The sequence below is a fragment of the Triplophysa rosa genome, linkage group LG1 (assembly GCF_024868665.1).
Source record: "Triplophysa rosa linkage group LG1, Trosa_1v2, whole genome shotgun sequence".
In the NCBI taxonomy this organism is placed as follows: domain Eukaryota; kingdom Metazoa; phylum Chordata; class Actinopteri; order Cypriniformes; family Nemacheilidae; genus Triplophysa; species Triplophysa rosa.
Window position 1 is genome coordinate 4,941,339 of NC_079890.1, and position 24,474 is coordinate 4,965,812.

General features: G+C 43.3%; 1 protein-coding gene across 3 annotated transcripts in view; it reads left to right on the forward strand.

The window, feature by feature from the left end:
* Positions 1–701: 701 nt before the first annotated feature.
* LOC130559892 (protein inturned-like) overlaps positions 702–24,474 on the forward strand; it is a 32,438-nt gene continuing 8,665 nt past the window's right edge. For 2 of the 3 annotated variants that reach the window (XM_057343222.1, XM_057343231.1), the window contains exons 1-4: positions 1,387–1,721; positions 3,075–3,640; positions 5,006–5,091; positions 22,528–22,725. In XM_057343222.1, the coding sequence (XP_057199205.1) occupies positions 1,585–1,721; positions 3,075–3,640; positions 5,006–5,091; positions 22,528–22,725 (987 nt within the window). In that variant the 5' untranslated portion in view covers positions 1,387–1,584. Of the gene's footprint in view, positions 1,097–1,386; positions 1,722–3,074; positions 3,641–5,005; positions 5,092–22,527; positions 22,726–24,474 lie in introns of those variants that run through there. The other variant, XM_057343239.1, reaches the window with a different exon arrangement.

A 24,474-nucleotide genomic window follows, 5' to 3' on the forward strand; every position in this document is an offset into this window, starting at 1 on the left:
GCTTGACTTTTTGAATTAGCCTAGTTCATGTAACATTTTAGTTATTTACATTCAGTAACAGTAACATTAACAATTTTTGTTCGCAATTAAAATATCAAACAAAGGGAAATATTTTCAGATTCATATGAATATCATGTGAATTAAATCACATACTCAAAACTACTTTTGTTAAGTTTTAATAAAAGTACTTTAAGTTCAATAAAATAATTGTACATATAAATAGTATTAAAAAGAACACATTTAAACTCATATAAGACACATGTCTATGCATATTATGAGTAGCGTAACGTATTTGTGCTTCAACTAAATAAGCCCCATCGTGCAACACCACCCATTTAGCATCGTTCCATGGTAGAAATTAATGTTGAGCCACAGTCAAAACTTTTGTCTCGACGGATAATATTCGATTTCAACGTGGAGAAAATATATAAAAATATTACATTAAAAAAATTATATTAAAACATGAAATAAGCTTTTAAGCAGTCGCTAAAAAAAATCACGACTTTAATTAAAATACGTTTTTAATGTTTAAACCTAAATAGAACCACATCTTATTAGATCTATCTCTTACACCACATGTCTGCGTCTCTCTCTCTCTCTCTCTCTCTCTCTCTCTCTCTCTCTCTCTCTCTCTCTCTCTCTCTCTCTCTCTCTCTCTCTCTCTCTCTCTCTGTGTCCCTAGCACGCAAACTTCACTAGCGCCCATTATCGGCCCCGACGACGCTCTTTCGTAGTCTGGAGAAATACTCAAGACCGCATACCTTATTTCAAAGGCAAAAGAAACTATTCTATAAAACGCCAAATGGAGCGACCAAACTATGACAAAATTCCGTGGACTCCAACAGCACAGAAGATAAAAAATATTGCCGTATTTTAATGGTGAAACAGCATGGACTGTACCGTGGACAATGCAACGAGAAAATGCTTGGAATTCGTTGCGTGGTGTGCTCTGATTTTCTAATAACGACGGAAGAATTCGTCATTGGAACTATGAAGTTTAAATGATGTTTAATTCTTGCTCGGGTGGAAGACATTTTCAGTCATTTTCTAAGAACCTGGAGGATTTTGATTCTATACGGAGTGTACTTCTTTACAGGTTAGTATATATAGCCTATATTTTGTGCAGCAAAATGTGTATGGTTAGTGTATTGTTTTTTTTTCAGCCACATAGTTGCATTTAACTTTTGCAACGCGGGATTTTGGACCGCTTGTGCATTGCTATAACGACTATTAGTAACCGGCAAAATCTATGTTTTAGAGAAGTAGGCTACAATAGTTTCTTCTCAATATTCATAAGTAAGACTTACCGTTTTATTTATAAATTTACTGGTAGAAGCTAAATGATTGTGTGGTGGCGCAGATGAGTCGTTTCAGTCCTTCCATGCGGTGAGCGAAAGCTTCAGAGTTGTTATAGCAACGGTTCCATTGTACCAATCACTCTTTGAGAAACTCGTCACGTGACCTACAGAAAAGCCCCGTATGCAGACAAGACGGCAAAATGTCTCTCTGCTCAAAAGGAGAAATTTACAGTTAAAATCCGCTTCAGATGGGTAGAATGACAGCTAAGTGAGACAATATGCGTTAATGGCTTCTAGACATTTTACAGAAGACGTCGGGACGCACGACTCACGTGAAATTAAAGAAGAGAAAGGAGGAAACGACGGCAGCGACGATGACTCTACTGCATCAAGTTACAGTTACACAGGCTCAGGTTTCTCAGAGTAAGAAACGTCGACAAATAACGATTTTGTTAACTAGAATGTTTATTTGATTCTTTGCCGTGAACTTTTATTACTTGACATTTTAGTTATACTGTCAGATTTGCTGCATGTAAGTTAGTAAAGTGGACTATGTTGATCCCGAGTTTGAAAGATAGGTTTCTAAAGTTATCGTCTGTTGCCCTCTCTCATTCTTAGTGGAATTTCTGTTTCCAATTCAAAAAGTCAGCCATCAGAAATAATTATATGCTACTCACCATCTTTAGTGAAGTTATGGACGTGGTTGCCAAGAGCTAACCACCAAGGCCATGTGACTTAATTTAGAAAGGGGATAAACGTCCGTCTGGCTCCATTGGCATTTAATTCAGTTTCATTTTTTTATTTTTGAATGATGGAGGCTGTTCTGTAGGGTCTGTGGCTTTCTCCTGCTGCAGCGTAGTGTTTGGCTTGGATACTTTTAAAATCTTTTTTATCTATTGGAAATCAAAATATAGACACTCATTACATCACATAACATAACATGAAAGTTCAATAATAGAGACCAGCATGCTTGTCTTTTTTTATAAACGTGTAAATGAAACACCTACTTAACTTAACCTAACAAACCCAACCTACTGTGGTGATAGAGAACTGTGTCGTCCATGGTGACCAGCACAATTGTTAAAAGTGTATTTGATCCTAGCAGAACTTGAATGTGCTGTGATATCCCGTGCTTTCTTTACAGCTGTTTGTTTTTGATTTTAAGCAAGAAAAGTCTTCATAAGTCAATCTTCAAAAATAAATTCCTGTTAGGGAAACTTTCCCCTTAACTTACACTTTCTCTATTTTTTAGGATAATATAAATATTTTAAATACTACCAGTAATATGAAACCATATTGTTTGTACTAATAAATCATTTTTACTCTATAATATTTAATAATAATTTGGTGGCCCTAAAATAGTTTGACAACTAAGCATCACAGCCACAAGATATCACAAGCACCTATTTACAATGTTTTTCAAGCTTAAAAATTTTACTAAAAAAAACGTATATAGGTGAAGCAAAGAAATAATTTCCTAAATAAAAACAAAGTTTTGATACTTTTTTCGGTTGTCAAAAAGTGGAACATTTCCATATGAATGCGGAAAAGTACACCTTTACAAAAATCACTTTAACACTATTTGCTTGCAGAAATAGCTCAAAGTGATAGGCTCATAATTTGTTTGCAGATGCTTGTTTTAACATATTGTTATAGACTGCGATGACAAAGAGATACTCTTGGGTGTGATTTAAATGTGTAAATACTCAAATTGTGGGAAATTGTGTTAGTGGACGTTTAAATTACTTTTCTAAACCTCCCTGTTTTGTGGCTCAGTGACCTAGAGCCAGAATGGCTAGATGATGTCCAGAAGAATGGTGAACTCTTTTATCTTGAGCTGAGTGAAGGAGAGGAAGAAGCTCTATTGGCCCAGGTGACCGCCAGTCAGTCCGCTGCCACTAACCACGTACGTTTCAGTGAAAAGGAGGTGGAGATTATCACAGACAGTGGTAAAAAGGAAGCGGATTCCAGCAATAAATCCGAAGCAAAGTTCAAGAAGTTTGCCAAGATTCTGAGACGAAGGCAATCATCTCAAAGAAAAGCAGTAAATGGAAAAGAGGGAGGAGCTCCCCAACGCCCCACATCCATCCTTAAAAATCAAGCGGGCCAGCGGCCTGGGGTGGTGGTACATCAGCAGCGTCTGAAGGACGTGTATGTGTATCTGAACCCTAAACGACTCTGCAGCTCTTCGCCCCCATATCCAGAGAAAGGGGGTCTGTTAGAGGCCTTGCTGGGTGTGGTGCACCGGCCAGGTGGAAATGCAGGGAAGAGGGGAGAAAAACTCACAATAAATGCATTGGTCCCTCACAGTCCCGCCAGCAAGTGTGCTGACATTCTAATCGGTAAGCATGACAGACAAGGATGTTGATTGTTTTTTATGTAGAGATGCTTTGAACATCCCCATTTTGGCTATAGACATCAATGACCTTTAAGAGGAGTTTTGAAGAAAAGTGTGTTAGGCTAGACAATTGTTGCTCAACCCACTATAAAAAAACGAATAGACCACCTTGCAACTTCATCATAGCACCACTTACAGTACATTCTCTTCTGGAATGTAAATATCTACTTATGGCGCTTTTCCACTGCACGGTACCGTCAGGTTTAGTACGACTCGGCTCGGTACAGCTCATTTCCCTTCGGCTCAGTTTGCTTATCCACAGCAGTTCAGTTTAGTTTACTGCCGTAGCATCATTGTGAATGCGACAAACACACGCACAACACAGGAGTAATGGAGCATGTCGATGGCGGATGGCAGCAAAACAAAATACTTTTGAGAGTTTGAGAAATCATAATACAGCAAAAAATTATTTGGTTTGCTCGACGGCGCACCAGGGTAAATGATGTAGCATTTAGCATTGCGTTAAGGGTCTCAATCTCTATTTTACTGTCACGAAGCATTTAACGAAATGCCAATATTACGTATTAAAATGCATATTCATGTGTTGCAAATCCAGTGACGCTGGTAATGATTCTCTCTGCCCAATCAGTGATCTGTGTGTAAACACGTCACATTTTGGTATCGGTACAGCACGCTTGGAACCTCCTCAACTGAGGTGGTACTTAAAAAGTATCAGGTACTAGGTACTGTACCCAGTGGAAAACCCCCCAAAAGTGAGCTATTCCGCGCCGTACCGTTCAGTACTATGCAGTGGAAAAGCGTCATTACTGTAACTATTAAAGTTGAGGGTTGGTGCCGTGCCTGTCCTAAATGTTCCCTTGTACAACTGGCTGTTAAACAAAGCCAGTTTTATAGCACTTTTGCAAATAAAATCTTGATGGGAAATAACAAAACAGCTGCTTTCCTGGTTTTACTGTATTAGCAGTCAAGTGGTTTTTTGTTCATGTACTAAAATGAAATTCAAGGGAAACCCACAGTTGCTTTCTTCCACCAGAAAGACCACATTCCAAAAGAATTACACTGTGAAAATCTTTGGCCACCAGCTTTTACGACTGTTTCCCAAACCTCATCCATACTAAAGCAATTAGAATGCTTAAAAAACTTGCAGCATGCAAAGATAAGACCGTGCAGATCTACCAAAGGAAGGTGGAGGGTGGATGGCTTTGACAGGGAGCGTTTATTCTTTTTGTAGAAATATAATTTACCCAAGCGATTTGCTCAGCTCATGCACTGAAGAATCCTATACTCCTCTTTGTAAGATACTAACATGTTCATGATCTTTGAGGATAATTATTGTCTTTTTTTGTAGGTGATGTCCTGGTTGCTGTAGACGATGTGGATGTTACCTCAGAAAACATTGAGAGAGTTCTGTCTTGTATACCTGGCCCCACACAGGTAGGTGTATCTTTGTATTTGTATAGCCATGAACCACACTATATGTAATAGACAATAAGCATACAATGCTTGAGGCAGTAAAACAAAAATTGAATTATGTATAAATGTATTGCTTTCTCACATACACCCACTGTTTACCATCAAAACACATTTATTTGGTTGTTTGGGTTACTTTTATCATGTACAGTATGTGCTTTTTGAGACCCAAAACACTATCACTTTGAAGTCATAGTCCCAAAATGTTGAAAGTCACCCAATGGCCAAGGCTTGAAATCAAATCCTCAACTATTTTTTATCTCATCCCAGAATCAGTTAAAATGTAAATTACAGAAATCTTAAATTATTCATAGCTGTTTTGGACATAAATGGAATTGTGTCAGTTAAAGTGATTGTTGCCCCCCCCAAAAAAAATTGTCATCATTTATTCACCCTCATGTCATTTAAATATTTGTATGACTCTTTCTTAAAGAACATAAAGAGGATATTTAGAGAAATGTCTTGAGTCCATACATTGGAAGTCAATAGGGGTCAGTGTTATTTAGTTATCTACATTTTTATAAATGATAGTCAGACGCAAACTACTAAACTGAGTTCTCTTTCACGTCTTCTTACTCTGAAACGGACAAATAAACACAGATATATGTCAAAATTCCCATATTAGCAAGGGTCCAAGTAAATGTAGTCCGTTTTATGATGTTAACAACTGGGAAACAAAACAGATGCGTCACAGTATATTAGACCCGTATATCTGTATAGAGTGCTCTTAAAGGGGCAGCAGCATAATAAAGATCTCTGTTTATAATGTTCATCATACAACAAAGGACGGGCCCAAAACACTCACTCATATTAAGGTAATTGTGTTCTCCTTATATGAATTGTTAAGATAAAGAAAAAAGTAGCATGCAATAATTTAGTTGTTTAAATATGTGCTTTAAATACACTTTAATTACAGTACACTTTAAACTTTGTGTTGAAAGAGAGTATATGTAGAAGCAATAAAATCAATAATCATTATAACTTGTTTTCTATATCAAACTAGACAGAACGTTAATGCCCTGGCAGTGGCAAATAGCTTTGGTTTTATATTTAATTTGATCACATTAACGTTTAAGTTGAGATTTACAGGAAATATTTTAAGTTGTTAATTCTACTATGTAAAGGAAATACTGTTGTGCACTTTAAAGACAAACGTGTCTCCTTGGCTTGGCATTCGTCTCTGTGCAGTGTGAGGTGCGCAGTTTAAAGTCAAACGTCTCTCTCGGTGCATGCGTCTCTCCCTGCGGCACAAGTTGCGCAGTTTTTAAGTCAGATGTGTTTTGCATGCATCTCTTCAAGCCGCTCAGTTTTAAAGTTTAAAGGGGAGAGGTGTTTTAAATGACAATATTAAAGATTATATTAGTAAAACCCAATTTGTGGCGTTTGCGCTGCAAAGTACATAATAGGCTAAATACCCTCATTTCGGGGTTTATTTAGTTCAGAGGTGGGAAGTAATGAAGTACATTTACTTGAGTACTGTACTTAAGTACACTTTTTGAGTATCTGTACTATACATATGTATTCTTTTTTTCTGGATACTTTTTACTGTACTTCACTACATTTGAATGACAAATAGCTCACTTTTCATGCCACAATTTTTTTTTTCTTTAGCCAACCGCCCCCTCCTTCCCTCGTTTGGGAGAGACTATTGCCTGCTCCTTCGAATATGATGCACCTGAATCAACTTGGTGTGTTAATTAGGGAGACATCCACAACATTTTGGGAGAAGGCATTGAGTTCAGTTGTGTATACTTTTCTGATTTAGTTATTATAAGCAAAAGATCCAACTAAACTTTTTTGGGGCGGTTTCCCTGACAGGGTTTAAGCCTAGACCCAGACTAATTCAAATGTTAGTGCCGTCTTGGTCGAAAACAACTCGCACTTGCATATCTTAAAGCATATCAGTGCGATTGCTTTGTCTCAAGATGCACACAGTAATGTTTGTTTGTAAAATATGTTTTTAAAAACGCCTTAAATATCCTAATTAAGATAAAGCCTAGTCCTGGTTTTGGCTAATCCCTGTCCGGGAAACCGCCCCTTAATCCGATTAATCAAATAAAATAATCTTCCAACTAATCGATTATCAAAATAATCGTTAGTTGCAGCCCTAAACACAACAGTTAAATTTAAAGAGTACATTCCTCAATATTTTTAAGGGCTTATTTTGGTTTATGGAGTGTCCGACAACAAGTTTATGTACATACATGATGTAAAAATACTATTATTTCGTAATAATAAGCAGTTTTTATTTCCTTACTTCTTGACTGACTCTCAAATGATTCGTTCCGCGATTCATCTGTGTAATCTCCGCCTTTCCGCCAGCGTAGTCTGATCTGATTGGTCAGATAGTGTAGTTTGCTGTGATTGGTCAGATGGTCTAGTCTGCTGTGATTGGTCAAATGGTCTAGTCTGCTGTGATTGGTCAAACGCGTTCAGCATGTGTCGCAAATGGACCTCCTATCATTACTGCTGTATTACGGTTTGTAGGTGGTTGGATATTAACAGTGTTTAGAGAGAGATGGCGTCGATTTTACCTTACCAGTTCGAGCCCGAGTCTGACGAATCATTCTTTAATCCTTATACAGATGCCAGTAAGAAAAAGGACTGTTTTAGACACTTCTCTTGTAACAGTTAGTTATCACGGCATACAGTGTACGGTGTTCGTATCTTCAGATGTTATTATAACTATAGTACACCACGCAGTTCTTGAAATAAAGACTTTGCGAGTTAATATGGTTGAACACTTACATTAGCGCAACGAGTTTATAGCTAACGTTAGGTAAACAAACAGTAACAACCCCAAAAATAACGGTAACGTTAGCTAAACACAGACATGAGATAACGTCACACAAATTTAATTTTAAGTAAAGACAAAAATAAAGAGTCACACTTACAGGTTGTGATTCGGTGGAGCTTACAGGTCCAAATAAAGTTGGTATTGCAACATCTTTTAAGGAAAGACGTTTAATGTATCCTGCAGTAAAGGCGCCAAGATTGATGAAGCAATCTTCGGTAAAATGACGCGCGCAAAGTAAAACGTTCGGTTTATACTCCTTTGGTGTCGTTTGAAAAATAAATAGTAACCATTTTTTCCTCAGAAGTTCTTCCTTTGGTAGTGAAAATAAGACTGACTTAGTTTCACTACATAGAACACAGCTTCTCTTAGACATGATGCACACGTCACGAACGAGCTAGTACAGTGTTTGGGGAGGAGAGAGTTAAGTTTTCGCAGTCAGTAGGCGGGGATTTTTCTAGTGACGTAGGTACATTGTGGTTAAAGATTCGGACAGGTCATGGCTTGTTCGCGTGATTCAGAGTCGATTACCTTTTTTATAAGCTAATAACTTTGTTATTCGTTCACCTTCGGATTTACAACTTGGCAGATTGCTTACATTCAAACACGGCAAAATTAAACACTTCATGAAATGTATTTTTTATGATCTCGAGGAATGTACTCTTTAAAATGTCGACCAATTTGGCGCACATCAGATGAAATTTTCTCATATGGTCGACCTAAAAAAATTTATGTCGACGAGATGGCAGGTTTGAGTGGAAAAAGATAGTCTCTGCGAAATGTCTCCCTGTGGTCAACAACTAGACACATTAGGCTACTCAATATTGGTCTAAACCAATCGAGATATTAAGACCCGCTCTGATTGGCGGCAGAATCCTTACATGATAGGGCTGCAACTAACGATTATTTTGATAATCGATTAGTTGTGATTTTTTTTCGATTAATCGATTAATCGTAAATGTAATTACATTTTGCTTATAATAAGTAAATCAGAATGGGAAAATATACACAACTGAACTATTATGCCTTCTCCCAAAATTTACACCTGGTGAGTTGATTCAGTGTGTCATATTAGAAGCAACTGACAATAGTCTCTCCCAAACGTGGGAGCGAGGGGAGGGTCGGCCAAGAAATCATTTTTTGTGCCATGAAAAGTGAGATATTTGTCATTCAAATGTAGTGAAGTACAGTAAAAAGTAAACAGAAAAAGTAATACTTAAGTACAAATACTCAAAAAGTGTACTTAAGTACAGTACTCAAGTAAATGTACTTCGTTACCCACCTCTGAACTAAATAAACCACCAAATCAGGGTATTTAGCCTATTATGTACTTTGCAAAGTGCAAACGCCACAAATTGGGTTTTACTAATATAATCTTTAATTTTGTCATTTAAAACACCTCTCTCCTTTAAACTTTAAAAATGCGCAGCTTGAAGAGATGCATGCAGAACACGTCAGACTTTAAAACTGCGCACCTCGCGCTGCACGGAGAGACGCACGCACCGAGAGACACGTCTGACTTTAAAACTGCGTACCTCGTGCTGCACGGAGAGACACGTGTGACTTTCAAACTGCGCACCTCGCGCTGCACGGAGAGACGCATGCACCGAGAGACACGTCTGACTTTAAAACTGCGCAACATGTGCCGCACGGAGAGACGCATCCACGGAGAGACACGTCTGACTTTAAAACTGCGTACCTCGCGCTGCACGGAGAGACACGTCTGACTTTCAAACTGCGCACCTCGTGCAGCACGGAGAGACAAGTGTGACTTTAAAACTGCACATCTCGCGCTGCACGAAGAGACGCATCCACGGAGAACCACGTCTGCATTTAAAACTGCGCAGCTCATGCTGCACAGAGAGACACATCTAAAATGGTCATTTTAAAAGGGAAGAAGACGCGCTTGATTTATAACTGCGCAGCTGGCAAGTGACGTCATAGACCAACTAATCGATAATGAAATTCGTTGACAACGAATTTCATTATCGATTATTATCGATTTTATCGAGTAGTTGTTGCAGCCCTAGTGGAATGCACTTGAACACCGCCTCCAAAGAAGAATATCAACAACTACTTCTCTAGCCCCGCCCACTGGTTCGCGCTTGACAGTACTGAAGTAACACAAGTTGCGTGGAACCAGATAGAGCGAGCAAGCAATAAACATGCCGTTAAAGATCGTGCCTGGTTGTGGAAGAACACAGTCGCTGCAAAACCTTCCTTCGGATTCCGACATTAGTAATGTGTGGTTGAAGTTTATTTTTAAAGACATTCCAGTGCACGTGGGTAAAACATTACCGCGGATGCCTTTGTGAACAAGGCACAGGTCGACACTGGATTTGCGGAGAGACTAAAATTAAAAAGCAGTGCTGTGCCGTCAATATTGGATCTGATAGAAATGGCGCAGCAATCTTATGTGATTACAACATTTTTGTACTATGCGTCACTATATGATGTTTAATTAACAAAGTTCGGGAGGAGCCGGAGCATATAATCAGCACGGCCGGTCTACTATCAGCAATCACCGCATCTAGACAATCAGCCCTATTGAGCTCGCTTATAAATAGGGAAACCATCTTACCTGCTCTATCTCTTAAGATTAAGCAGCGACATTAGTTCGTAGCTATGTCCGAGACCCCCGCCAACAAAGATTTGTCTGCAAACCGCATCTCTTCAGCACCGCCTAGCGTTTCCCACCATTCCAGCTCGGGTTCGGTTTCAGGAAGCGATTCCCTGGCTTCATCGCGTGGCCGCCTGCTCCGCACCTCGCAAAGCAAAAGCCAGAGTTTGCACACCATCACCAGGCCCAGGAAGATGTCCAACCCCTTCTCCGGCTTCTTCTTACACCTCAACACACAACACGATCCCCGCTTTCCAGAAATGGACCGTCCAGAGCCTACGACTGGCTCTATCCAACGCGGACATCCATTTTCACAGGCGGATGACCAAGGCGGAGCTTTACGGCCTCTACGCCTCCTCCCAGACGGATGCCACCTTTCCGAAGTCCGTTTCCCAAAAAACCACCGACAAGCCGGGCACGGTTCGTGGTTCTCCCTATTCCCGGCCCGGGCAATCCACCTCCGCAGCTCGTCGCGGCCGCCCGTCGGCAAGTCGGAACAGCAGGCCATCCGCAAGCTCGGGTAACGCCACGGATTTCCCGGACGCTGGGGACCCCCCAGCCGAGAGTTTGCAGCAACTCGTCCCTCTAGCAGTAGGCCAGCTCAGTGATCTAGCCAACACTCCAGTCGTCAAGGCTAGCCGCCCTGGCGACTTAAGCTCACTAGCACCCGGAGCTCCGGTGCGTTATCACCCATTCCCCACCCCAGGCTCTTGGCCCGCAGCGCCTCTGTCGACAACCAGCGTGAGGCTGCCTCCGCTGGCGATGCAGGCGCCGGATCTCGGCCATCACACAGACACTTTAGCAGCCGCCGCTAGCGCGAGCATGCCTCCGCTAGCTGCTCAAGCGGCCGCCATCCCCTCCCTTCTCTCTCTTCCACAGTCCAGATCGCACTTCTCATTGGCCACGGCGACAGCGATGCCCGTGCCAATAAACGCACCGGCTTTGGAACCACCTCCAGTATCGGGAACATCAGAGCTCAGATTTTGACAGGTGTGGATACAGACCTTTATTTACTTCTCTCACCTTTATCACCCCCGTCAACCGAGCGGCAGATCACTTACGGCGATCTATCTCTCACCTTTAAAAATCAGTCACCCAACCACACCCGCACTCTGTCATTCCCTGAATTCACCGTCGCCTTTTCCCGCTTCACTGATGTAATCTGCACTGTGTTCCCTCATAGGAGACGCGAGCTGATCGATTACCTCGCCATCGTGGCAGAGCTCGCTCTTTCCTATGGGGGTACACACTTTTATACGTATCACAAACTTTTCTCAGCCAAATGCGCCATTCGCGTAGCTCAGTGGAACCAGTGCCCCTACTGGGGAGCACTGGACACTGAGCTACATAACAGAGTGTTCCTGGGCGTCCGCAATATTTCTTGCGCGGTATGCCGCTCAGTAGCGCATACCACAATCGAATGCCCCCTAGTCACTCCCTCTCTTCCCCCACGCTCAGCCTCAGCCTCACCTCCCAAATCCACTTCCTCTGTACCGCGCCTGCCAAATCGCCCAGCAAACCAAACCTCTGGGCAACCCAGCAATTTCGAGGTTTGTAGGAACTTTAACATAGGCAGATGCTCTAGACAGAGATGTCGCTTCCTGCATGTGTGCACTTCCTGCAGCGGCGCACACGCTCGAATTGTTTGCCCAGTGTCACAAGCTCCAAATAAAAAACATAAAAATTACCCCTAGACTCCTGTGAATGTTTCTCGTTTGTCTTTTGAGTTATCTTCGCACCCCGACACCCAGTTCACTGGTTATCTCCTGAACGGTCTCGCGAAGGGCTTCGACCCCGGCGTCATCAGTCTTCCATCACACAGCTTAATATGCCCCAACCTCCAGTCTGCGCTCACCGAACCTGAGTCAGTCGATCTCCTCTTAAAAAAGGAGATAGATGCTAAATTCATTATTGGCCCCTTCGACGCTCCCCCCTTTACTGCGTTTCGCATCAGCCCCATTGGCGTAGCGACACGTAAATTTTCGGGCAAAAAGCGCCTCATTTTCGATCTCTCGTCACCGCACGGCTCTGCCTTTCCAAGCATCAACAGCCTCATTCCGATCGAGGAATTTTCTCTGCACTATCATAACATCGATCAAGCCATCACTTTAATTAAACACGCCGGTCGCGGCGCTTGGCTAGCCAAAGTCGACATCACTTCCGCATTTAAAGTCATGCCCATCCACCCAGACTTCTGGCACCTTTTCGGCATCCGATGGCGCAATAAATTTTACTTTTCTGTCCGTCTCACTTTCGGCTAAAAATTTTTTGACATGTTGTCAGAGGCAATTTGCTGGATTCTCTCAATTATGCACAATTATGCAATTATGCAATTCCCTACCTCATCCACCTACTAGACGATTTTTTAATCATCTCATCTCCCGATTTGTTTCCGGCGGCGCATCTAGCAAAAGTCCAGCAGGTTTTCGAAAATCTCGGCGTTCCCCTCGCCCCAGACAAAACTTCAGGACCGAGCATGTCCATCGAATTTCTCGGAATTAAATTAGACTCGCTTAAATTCCAGGCTTCTCTGCCAAAAGAGAAAATCGACAGAACGATCGTGATCGCTTCCGCCCTATTAGCTAATCCCCGCTGCTCCAAACGTGAGCTCCTGTCTGTTCTCGGCCATCTGAATTTCGCGATGAGAATAATTCCGCAAGGCTGCCCGTTCGTTTCACACCTCCTTTTTCTCTCGTCCTCCACACACGCTCTAGAGGACACGTTATCCATATCCAGCCCCTGCCTTGACGAACTGAGCTTATGGATAAAATTCCTCAGACAATGGAACGGCTTGTCTTTTTTCTACAGTGACATGGCCTCCTCCCCCGCCGATATTCACCTGTTCACAGACGCTGCCCCTTCCACCGGTTTCGGAGGCTTTTACCAATGCCGTTGGTTTGCATCCACTTGGCCCCCCCAGCTTTTAGAGATTCCGCAGGCTTTAGCATCTTCAGCACTTTTCGAGCTGTATCCACTGGTCGTCGCAGCATCCCTATGGGGGAAAGAGTGGTCGGCTTCTAGTATAATCGTACATTGTGATAACGAGGCAACTGTTCATTGTATTAACAAAGGCCGCTCCCACTCCCCCACTTTAATGCCGTTCCTCAGACGCCTCATCTGGATCTCAGCCTGTGACCAGTTCATTCTAACTGCCAAACACATTCCTGGTTCAAAAAATCAGATTGCTGATGCCCTTTCTCGTTTTGCCTTCCAGAAGTTCAGGCTGCTGGCGCCCGAAGCAGATCCCTTGCCAACACCGGTACCTCCCTATTCGGAGCTGATATTCCGGTAAACCACCCCCTAAAAACCCTCCTCGATGCCTCTCTAAACTCCATCACCCAAGCCGTTTCCTTTAGGACCCTCCAATCTTATCTCACTGCATGGAAAAGCTTCAAGTCTTTTCACCAGGCGTTCAACATTCCTTTTCCCGATTTTTCCGTCCTCACCATCACCTCCTTCATCTCCTTCCTAAACTCTTCAAAGAACCTCCAAGCCAGCTCAATTAAAGGTTACATGAGTGGAGTCCAGTTCTTCCACAAGCTCATATTCAACTCTCCATCTGCAGCCATAGCCAGCTCCCAAACTTCTATGCTCATCAAGGGCATTCAAAGAACCAAGCCCGCTCGCCCAGACGCCAGGCAACCTATAACCCTGGATATACTGACCAGATGCATTTCTACCCTCCGTAAAGGATATCACTGCAAGCACGTCGATCGCACACTCGACACCATGTTTATCCTAGCATTCTTCGGCTTTCTAAGATGTTCGGAAATGGCTACCACATCCATCTTTAACCCGCTAATCCATCCAACGGTTTCGGACCTGTCAGTACTCGATTCAGAGACGATGTCATTCTCAATTAAACAAAGCAAGACGGACCAAACCAGGAGAGGACATTTCATCTACATATTCAACCTCCATTCACCTATTCAACCTTATCAGACCCTCCTAGCCTACCTTCACTTCAGGAAATCCCAAACCAAAACTACATTGGATCCTCTCTTCGTTGACGAATCCAACCGCCCAGCTACACGCTTCTGGTTCCAAAAGCACCTCAAAGCCGTCCTGCTCCTGTCCGGCATCCCCGCAGACCACTTTTCCGGCTACTCTTTCTGCATAGGCGCAGCAACCACAGCCGCCCAAAAAGGCCTCTCGCAGTCTCAAATTCAAGCACTAGGGCGCTGGACATCGGAAGCTTTCAAGAGCTACATCAGGTCAGATCGTTCTATCATCAGGGAAGCCCATCGAACCCTCATTTCCCGAATCATCTAAAGAATCCATCCTTCACCTGCACGGGCGCGAACCTCCACCACTTCGGCCTTCATCTCCCTAGCGGGATACCTCATTACCACAGCAACCACCTCAGCAATCACCAGGGATTTCATTCAACATCCGTTGCTTCAGACCGTGCCCGCAGGGGCTAGCGCCCACGTCTCGGGCTCTGCCGCAGCAGACTCTACAGCAGAAGCCAACAGCGCAGCAGCGACTACCTTGGCAGAGGCCAGCGCTTCCATCGCATCAATAGCAATCAGCATCTTCAAAACCACAGCAGCAGAGGCCAGCACTTCTTCTCAAGGGAGAAACCAGCATAGCCGCAGCGACCGTCTCAGCAGAGGTCAGCACTTCCATCTCAAGCGTGGAAGCTAGCATAGCCGCAGCGACCGCCACAGCAGAGGTCATCACTTCCATTTCAAGCGTGGAAAGCCAGCATCACCGCAGCGATCGCCTCAGCAGAGGCCAGCATTTTCATCTCAAGCATTAGACACCAGCATCACGGCAAGCAACTGTCTCAGCAGAGGCCAGCACTTCCATCTCAAGTGGTGAAGCTAGCATATTCGCAGCGACCGCCACAGCAGAGGTCAGCACTTCCATCCCAAGTGTGGAAGCCAGCATCGTCGCAGCGACTACCTGGGTAGAGACCAGCACTTCCACTTCACGCATAGAAGCCAACATTGCCTCAGCCGAGGCCAGCTTTTTCATTTCAAGCATGGAAGCAAGCGCCGTGACAAAGCATCCAAGAAGCCCGAGCTTCCATCTAAGCACAGAAGCCAGCGTCGCCGCAGCGATCGCCTCCACAGAGGCCTGTGCTTCCATCGAAAGTGCAGAAGCCAGCATCACCATAGTGACCGCCTCCGCAGAGGCCAGTGCTTCCATCACAAGCGCAGAAGCCAGCGTCGCCGCAGCGATCGCCTCCGCAGAGGCCAGTGCTTCCATCTAAGGCGTCGAGGCCAGCGTCGCAGCAGCGATCGCCTCCGCAGAGGCCAGTGCTTCCATCTAAGGCATCGAAGCCAGCATCGCAGCAGCGATCGCCTCCGCAAAGGCCAGTGCTTCCGTCTCGCTTTCTGCCGCCTACAACTTCAACAGAAGCAAGCATCACAGCAGCGTTCACCCCAGCAGGAGCCTCCACTATTACAGCTGGCTCCCTTCTTCAGTCGCCTCCTTCCAGTATCAGGCTTAACCCCAGGGACACCTACGAAGCCATGTTCATTTATGGTTCGGAAATCCCCATATTTACAGCCTCTACGTGCACTACTCCCAGCAGCTCTCGGATTCTAACTTCTCATCACTCCAGCAGGCACCCTCACGTCATATCAGCCTCAACAATCCTCCGAGGAACCCCTACCAATTCTTGTCTCATCACAACCTCGTCTCCCAAGGAGCCGTCATCCTCTCGTCTTACCCGAACGCAGTCCACGCCTCCGCAGCGTTTTGCATCGCGTTTGGGGGGTATGCGTACTCCGGCGGCTGTCCCAATCTCGCTTTATGGGGGTGTGCTCTGGGCTCAAACCGGTTCCGAGCTCGGCGCACTCACCCCGACCAAGGTGTAGAGTGTTTCGGGCTCGGATAGATCTGGCGAGCTCGGAGCCCGCTTCCTGGACAGCACGCCAAATACGCATAACCTTATAACCACGCTCTTTCATTATTTCCCTATCAACATCACTATTATCTGCGCAGGTAAACTCGTGAATGCTTTGTTAGAGATCGCTTGATATGCCCTGATAGCCCTATTCGCATGGGATTAGTATGACCTGGGGACCTAGTCATTTGTAATAATTGCAGAGGTTGTCTGCGATCTTAATCCCGTGCGAATCGGTCATGTCTGTAATATGTAAAGTAAAAATTCCCCCACAAATTACCTATCATATTTTGATGAACACCGAGGTCCTGTGATAATATTAGTCCCGTGCGAATCGGCATCTCTGTGATTTGGCGGGCTCATATATCATTTTTCAAGGTTTTATCCACCGTTTGCAAATAATGGAGGCGGTTTTGAAGTGTTTTGGTATTGTTTCGGGTGCTGGGTCATATCCATAAGTTACCAGGAGTCTCCCATTTGTTTATTTATCATGGAAACGCTCGTTACATTTGAGACCTGCGATCGCGGTGATCTTCTGTCCGGTTTGCGATCACGGGTCTCAAATGCTGACAGGTACAGCTATCATTAAACACCATACAACTATAGGCTATACAAACTATACGCAAAGCCTTGCCATCACATCCGGGAAATAAAATTTGAGTAAAATCACAGGCTTCATTTATCCCGTGCGAATGCGCCACATGAAATACAGATGTGGGGAGGTCATTTATAAATTACACGAGGTCCCCAGATAATACTAATCCCGTGTGAATAGGGCAAATGTGTAACCTAACGTTACGTCTCTAACCAAATTCACAGAAGGCTCCAACTACTGTAAGTTATCCAATCATAGCAGTGCGCGTTTATTGCCAAGTCTTCAATGCGGCACGCCCATTAAAACCGAGCGTTTGTCGAGCCGGCCTCAAAACCCGGGTAGAAAATAGCCTATTACTTATTGATTTTGATGTTTTTGAATGTAAAAACCACACGAACGTCATAAGTAGACCTCATACAAAAGTATTAAACAATAAACAAGCCCAGTTCATGACACCTTTAAAACCGAGACGCGCAAGCGCTTTGCTTCGGATGGACACGCATCCTTTGTATTAGGAAAGACTTAGGAAGGTGCACCTCTCAGAAAGCATAGACAAATAAAGATAATTTTTGATGTTTAATTACGACTTGGAGCATTGGGATCGCGAGACAAGGCAATGTATTTATTTTTTATGAAAATCTCAAATTCAACCAAAATCCATATTTTTCACTTTTTCGTGTAGCTCAAAATTATTGTCATGTGATTAGCTGCGGCTCCTTAGGTGTCATTGGGTGCACTTGAAAAACTTGTGCAGGCAAAAAGACTGAAGAAAATTACTATTCCCCATAAGCCCCCCCCGTCAATATGGCTGTCACCCTTTTCACCTCTTCCGAGTTTGCAGGTCTGTTATATTTACCTAAGGCTTTATTGTTGAATGTTCAAAGCATTTTGAGACTTATAGGAAGGTTATAAGTAGTACTTGGCTTGCTGGGGCTATTGCTTAGGGCTAGGTATTTGTTTCCTAGCCCAAAGTATTCAACTTTAAGTATTTATCTATCCTTGTAGTGGTATGGGACCTCAAAACATGTGGTTTGTTGATGAAAAGATGTTGTTTTTCTAGGCAATCTGGTCAGCAAAGCCATAGCATCAAATCTTTTCACAGACAAGCATCACACAAACGCTCCTGAGAAAGCACTACATTTTTAGATTCTGAATTTATACTAAATTTTAATGTCCTTACCATTTTGTTATTTATTTGTTTATTTTGGTACCTAAGCACTGCTTATTTCTGAGTATGCCTTTCGTTTGATCGCTTTTTGGTTGCCTGGAATGTTGGAATTATAGAGTTCTTTCGTCCCAGCCTTCATGGTGGTTATGGCAAAGCTTGTTTTTGGAGACCACAGGAAAAGTGCTATTACTCTGTGGAGAAGAGAAAGGGAGAAAATGATTAAAGGACGAGAACCGATAGCAAATTATACCATATAAAACGGGACAGGCAAGTGCTATTATGATATTAGGGTAGAGAAACTCTACCCTACGTGCTCTAGGGAGGTTTAGTCAAGCTTGCCAAGACTTTAAAATGAGCTTTGCATTGACCACAGACAGTTTTATAAAATTATAAGGTAAGTGTTGCCTGACTGTTGACTTTCAATGAGTCAGCCGTTTGAGCTCATTCACCACAGGAACAGAACCATCATGTCCACTGGCAGCATGTTTTCTCAGAGACATTACCGATAACACTCAAGAAATTAAAGGAACACAGAATTTTAGCCACTGTCTAAAACACGAAGAGTGAAACTCATAGACCATGGGGCACTGCGGCATATAACGTGTGTGTGTGATTCTGAGGTCAGTTTGGAAGCTTAAATTCCGACACATCCTTTAATAACAGACCTCCATTCTTTTCCCGTTTGCTTGTTACCTCGCATACGCCTTACGCCAGCTCACTTCTGCAGCCCAGCTGCTTTCGGTCTGAATAACATACGGGCTTGTGCTCCGTTCTGCATGTTAAACAGGCAAGTGGGAGTGGATACACTGCTTTCTGTGTTTCTGTTAATGCACAAATTTGTGCTTTTGCTCTTAAACAGAAGGGTCTTGGAGTGTCCTTCATCTGATTTGTACTGTATAGGAAAGATTTTTTTTTAGTAGTGGTTCTAGGCGTAATTTGCAGCTACATGTTGTGGTAACTGTTGTAAGAATAAATACTTGTAATCCTATATTTGTGTCTTTTGAGAGATTGGGATATATACTCAGTTATTCACATATTTAAATATGTTGACCAGTATTTGTATGCCATCATTAAAGGTTTCTAGTTCTGTTGGAAATCCAGTTGCTTTCTTGTGTCTTCACGCTAAATGCATTCAACCAGCTATAATCTTATGGGTAAAGTAGAGAGTATTTTAGATTTAAAGATTGAAAGAATACTGTCATCATTTACTTACCCTCAGGTTGTTTCAAACCTGTATAAATTTCTTTGTTCCTATGACCACAGAGAAAGATATTTGGAAAAGTGTCAGTAATTTTCATTTCTGGAACATCATCCACTACCATAGTGTAAGGCATTTACTCCACACGAGATGATGAAAATAATAAACTTTTATTAAATCCAAAAACCAGGGAGAACAAGAGGAAACACACAAACATCGAGGAGCAAGACAAACACCAGTTACATTTTAGACTATACAAAGTACACTTGAACAGGCAGAGTATAAATAATGTCCGGGTAATGAGTCTGATGAAGGGTAGGTGCAGGGAAAATGACGAGTGACAGGTGAGGGAGTGTGTCGAAATTACATCCTTGGGGCAAAAAATTGGGAAACCAAACTAGGGACCGGCGGAGTGTTACAGTACTCCCCCCTCGCGGAAGGCGCGTCCTCGCGCCGATGAACAACCGGGGGGGGCTCCTCGTGACGGACATCGGGGACAAGACAGGGAGCCTCCAGGACGGCGCTACCGACACCGGGAATCCACGATGGTGCCGGTAACTCAGACGGCCACGGAGGCCTAGCCAGGTCCGGAGGCCATGGTAATGTGTCCCGGAAAGCCGTGGCCATACTGGAGGATGAGGCTGAGGAACTAGGAACGGCTGCCGTGGGACAAGGAGACGAGGACCTTGGCACGGCCGCCGTGGCCTTGACTTGGGAGCAAGGAGACGAGGAGCTTGGCATGGCCGCTGTGGTCGCGGTGAGGAGACCGGAGAGATATTTGGGGCGAGTCCAGGGGCTCTGGGCAGTCCTCGGGACGTGGCTCTGGGCAGGCTTTGGGATGGAGCTCTGGGCAGGCTTCGGGATGGAACTCTGGCCAAACTTCGGGACTGGGCACTGGGAAGGCTTCGGGACTGAGCACTGGGAAGGCTTCTGGACTGCGCACTGGGAAGGCTTCGGGACTGAGCACTGGGAAAGCTTCGGGACTGAGCACTGGGGAAACTTCGGGACTGAGCACTGGGGAAACTTCGGGATTGGTCCGTACCGTCCAGATGTAAGCCAAAGCCATGGCGATGATGGCCACAGCAGCAACCTCGGGGGACTCTGGTAGGCCGGATGTGACCGGCTCGAAGACTTCTGGAAGGCCGGACGGGACCGGATCGAAGAACACTGGAAGGCCGGACTTGACCGGCTCGAAAACCTCTGGAAGGCCGGACGGGACCGACTCGAAGAACACTGAAAGGCCAGGGGGGACCGGCTCGAGGAATAGCTGGGCAGCGGGCTCTGGCGGATGGGCAGCGGGCTCTGGCCGCTAGGCAGCGGGCTTGGCGAACCCTGGATTACTGGGGGCTTCAGATCTGGTGGAGGACTTCAGAGTGATGGTGAGGTGAGCTGGGTCGCTCAACGTGTGTTTGGACGGGACCGGATGATGATCGATCTTATCCGGGATGTTTTCATTCACACCAAAGCGAGAGCCAATTATCCACCGGATAAGATCGATAAACTCAACCATTTGTCTGTCCCTGAACTCGGGTGCCAGATTCCAATGGGAGTCATCATCCAATCCCATCAAGAAACACGCTTTTAACGAACGATTGTCCCAACTCACCTGATGGCTCAGTACAATAAAGTCCTCCACGTATCTCTCCAGAGGACTGCCGTCTTGGCTTAGATGGTACCGGAGATTGTCTTTTGGAGAGATGTTGAGCCGCATGTAATCCATATTTAGGTCTAGTCTTCTGTAAGGGATTTACTCCACACGAGATGATGAAAACTATAAACTTTTAATAAATCCAAAAACCAGGGAGAACAAGAGGAAACACACCAACATCGAGGAGCAAAACAAACACCAGTTACATTTTAGACTAGACAAGGAACACATGAACAAGCAGAGTGTAAAAAATCTCCGGTTAATGAGTCTGATGAAGGGCAGGTGCAGGCAAAATGACGAGGGACAGGTGAGGGAGTGTGTCGAAATTACATCATTGGGGCAAAAACGTGGAAAACCAAACTAGGGACCGACGGAGTGTTACACATAGTAGGAAAAAATATCGTTTTTTGTTTTGTTTTGTTGAACCATAATGAGGTTTTTTGAAGAATTTAGGAAAACAAACGGTTCTGGAGCACCTTTGATTACCATTTAGTTTTTCCTACTATGGTAGTCAATGATGTTCTGGAACTGAAAATTACAAACATTCTTCCAAATATCTTTCTCTGTGTTTATCAGAGCAAAGTAATTTATACACATGAAATTACACAAGGGTGAGAAAATGATGACAGAATTTTCATTTTTAGGTGAACTATCCCTTTAATAGATTGCAAGTGGGTGGATGTTCAAAGGGTGCTGTGTGTAATTTTCTCACGACATCTAGTGGTGAGGTTGCAAATTGCTACCAACTGGTGACTCCACCCCTCCACGGAGGCCGAGAGAGGATGTCGTGACGCTTTTGCTTCTTTCCCAAATAAGATAACGTATTTACGAAAGGCGCTCTGTAGAGCAGTTTGTCTGTTTAGGCCTACTGTAGAAACAACATGGCGACATGTCAACAACATTCCATGCAAGGGGACCGGCGTTGTATATAGATAGAAACAGCTCATTCTAAAGTAAGAAAAATATAACGCTTCATTATGTAAGGCCGTTATAGACCTCTGAAGACATAGTTATGTACATGTTGCCTTTCTGTCAATAGATCCTTCAAAAAACTACACACTGTTCCTTTAAGGGTCATGTTTGTAAAACATCTTTGTCATGAAAACTGTTCACTTTGCATAGCCATACATTTTCAGCATCCATCTACACAGTTTTATTCATAATATAATAAGATTAAAAATCTTATTAGTTCATTCGGATCTTTACAGCTTCGTCCACATCAAAACAATCACTGACAACCTCTCATATTTTGTTCTGTACATAAGATATATTGTTGTGATAAATTCACAAGCAATAAAGCGGTAGGGACAGTTCATGTGTTTACATATAGAACAAAATTCTAATATTAAAATTAAATGAGCAAATTTATGACATTTAAGCATCAAAGTGGAAAGATCCAGATCTTTACTGAGCTCTCATTTTTAGTTTCAAGTTGTCAACATCTTGTGGTGTTTGTTTTATGAGAAATAAAATAATGTCTGTTTCTTCCTGATATTAATTTTAGATTCGTTCTTTCTCAGGTGAGATTAACTTTGGAGACAGTGGGACCTGTCGAACGGTGTGTGGACTCTAGACTTAAACCATCTCCTCCGGTCAGCCAGCTGGTCAGACTGCTGTGGGGGGAAGACACAGTAGAGCTCCAGATGTCTATAGCACATATACCTCACGTAGTGATGTACCTGTCACTCAAACTGGACTCCGAGTCACCACAGGAAGAGGTCAGTCGGTGTGTGACACTGCCGTTTGTCTTATTTACTTATCAAAGCTGCAGTGTCTGACTTCCTCCATAGAGCCTTAACATACAACACACTGTGTAGACTTTAAACGGGTCAGATACGCTTAGTTTTCTCCGCAAATTGGCGCATATGATCCGCTTTTTGCTGTCGTTGCGTGCAACTGGTCGCGTGGCACTAACGTGAAATTAGACTTCATTGTCAACAATGGACAACATGTTTACACTGTCCGGATCATCCTATCTCCTATCTAGTGCACTATGCGACATTCACCATGTAGGACATAATAAATGTGCGAACAAGTGGCTGATATGTGACGCCACTTCAGCGGCTTTCTTATTAAAAGGGGCGGGACTCTTCTAAATCTAAAGCGTATTTGATTGGACAGCAACTTTAACAAGAGGCTGAAGTGTACCATGATGTCATGGAATTTCTAGATTTTTTTTGAGCGCACGTGCGAGACTGTCAGTTTTGAACGCTCATCTTCTAAATGCGAATTTTGTCGGCTCTTATGAGCATATCAGTTTATTGATGTCCTTATTGCATATTTTTAATAAAAGGAAAATAACTTTTATTTTGATTTTAGTGGGTTTTTAATGATTTGATTATATTCTTTACAAAAATAATCACAGTTTGCTTTGAAATTTTTAGGTATAGTCGCTCAGTAGATTACCATTCAAATTAAATTACTGTATACATGTTTTTGTTTGTTTTTCAGAAAGTTATGTTTGAGAAAAGATATTTTACAGCTTACTTCAGGACATCAACAGGTATAAATAATAAGGAAAACACCCAACAAGAGCTGAAAATAGATGGAAACTCTTTCAATACTGATTTAAAAAGCACCAGGGTAATACAATAAAGATGCTGGTTGGTAAAATGCCAAGAGTACATATCTATAAGTTTTAGGCAAAGAGTGACTTCTTAATATGCTAAACTATAATATTTATATAATATATACATAGTTATATTATACATACATACACACACGCACGCACACATGCACACACGCAGACACACACGCACGCACTCACACACACACATACACATATATATCGTCATTATAATAATTGCATTTGTTGTGGTTTGAATGGGAAAATGTGAAAATACTGTATAATAAAAATGATTAAGTGAGTAAGTGACCCTAAACGTACAAACCTTTATTAGCTGGGAAATTTAAGTTGCCAATTGAAGTTTTTTTTTTTAAAGTTAAAGCGGCCCTAACACACGCGGTTTCTGAGTACCTATAGAGTAGTATTGCATACTTCGTATCTTCGAAGAGTATTTAGTTTGATCACATTTATAAAAGATAGATACAGCTGTACGATTTTTTCCGAAAGCATACGGCGCGTGCGGGGGGGGAGGGGTAGGCTGAACTAAAGCACGTGTGCACCCATTGCCAACAAAACACAGACATCAGTTTCACTCACCGCATGCGGTTCATGTCCGGCATCTTTTAACGCTGGGACGGCTCCATATATCAGTTTCAAACGATCTCCAAATCCAGCGTTATATCCACCGTTTATATAACATTCATCACCTAAATGCTGTGAACAAACAAACACCTGAACTTCGCGAACGTATGCTCTCTCTCTCTCCTGCACACAAGTGAAAGTGACGTCTGCGCATGCTCTCCTTGCTGCCGCGTGCTTTTCCCGGGAGAATTGTCCAATAAGGGACTAAGAAAAATTGTTACGAAACAGTTTTATATGTTCGAAAAAAACTTTCAGAAAC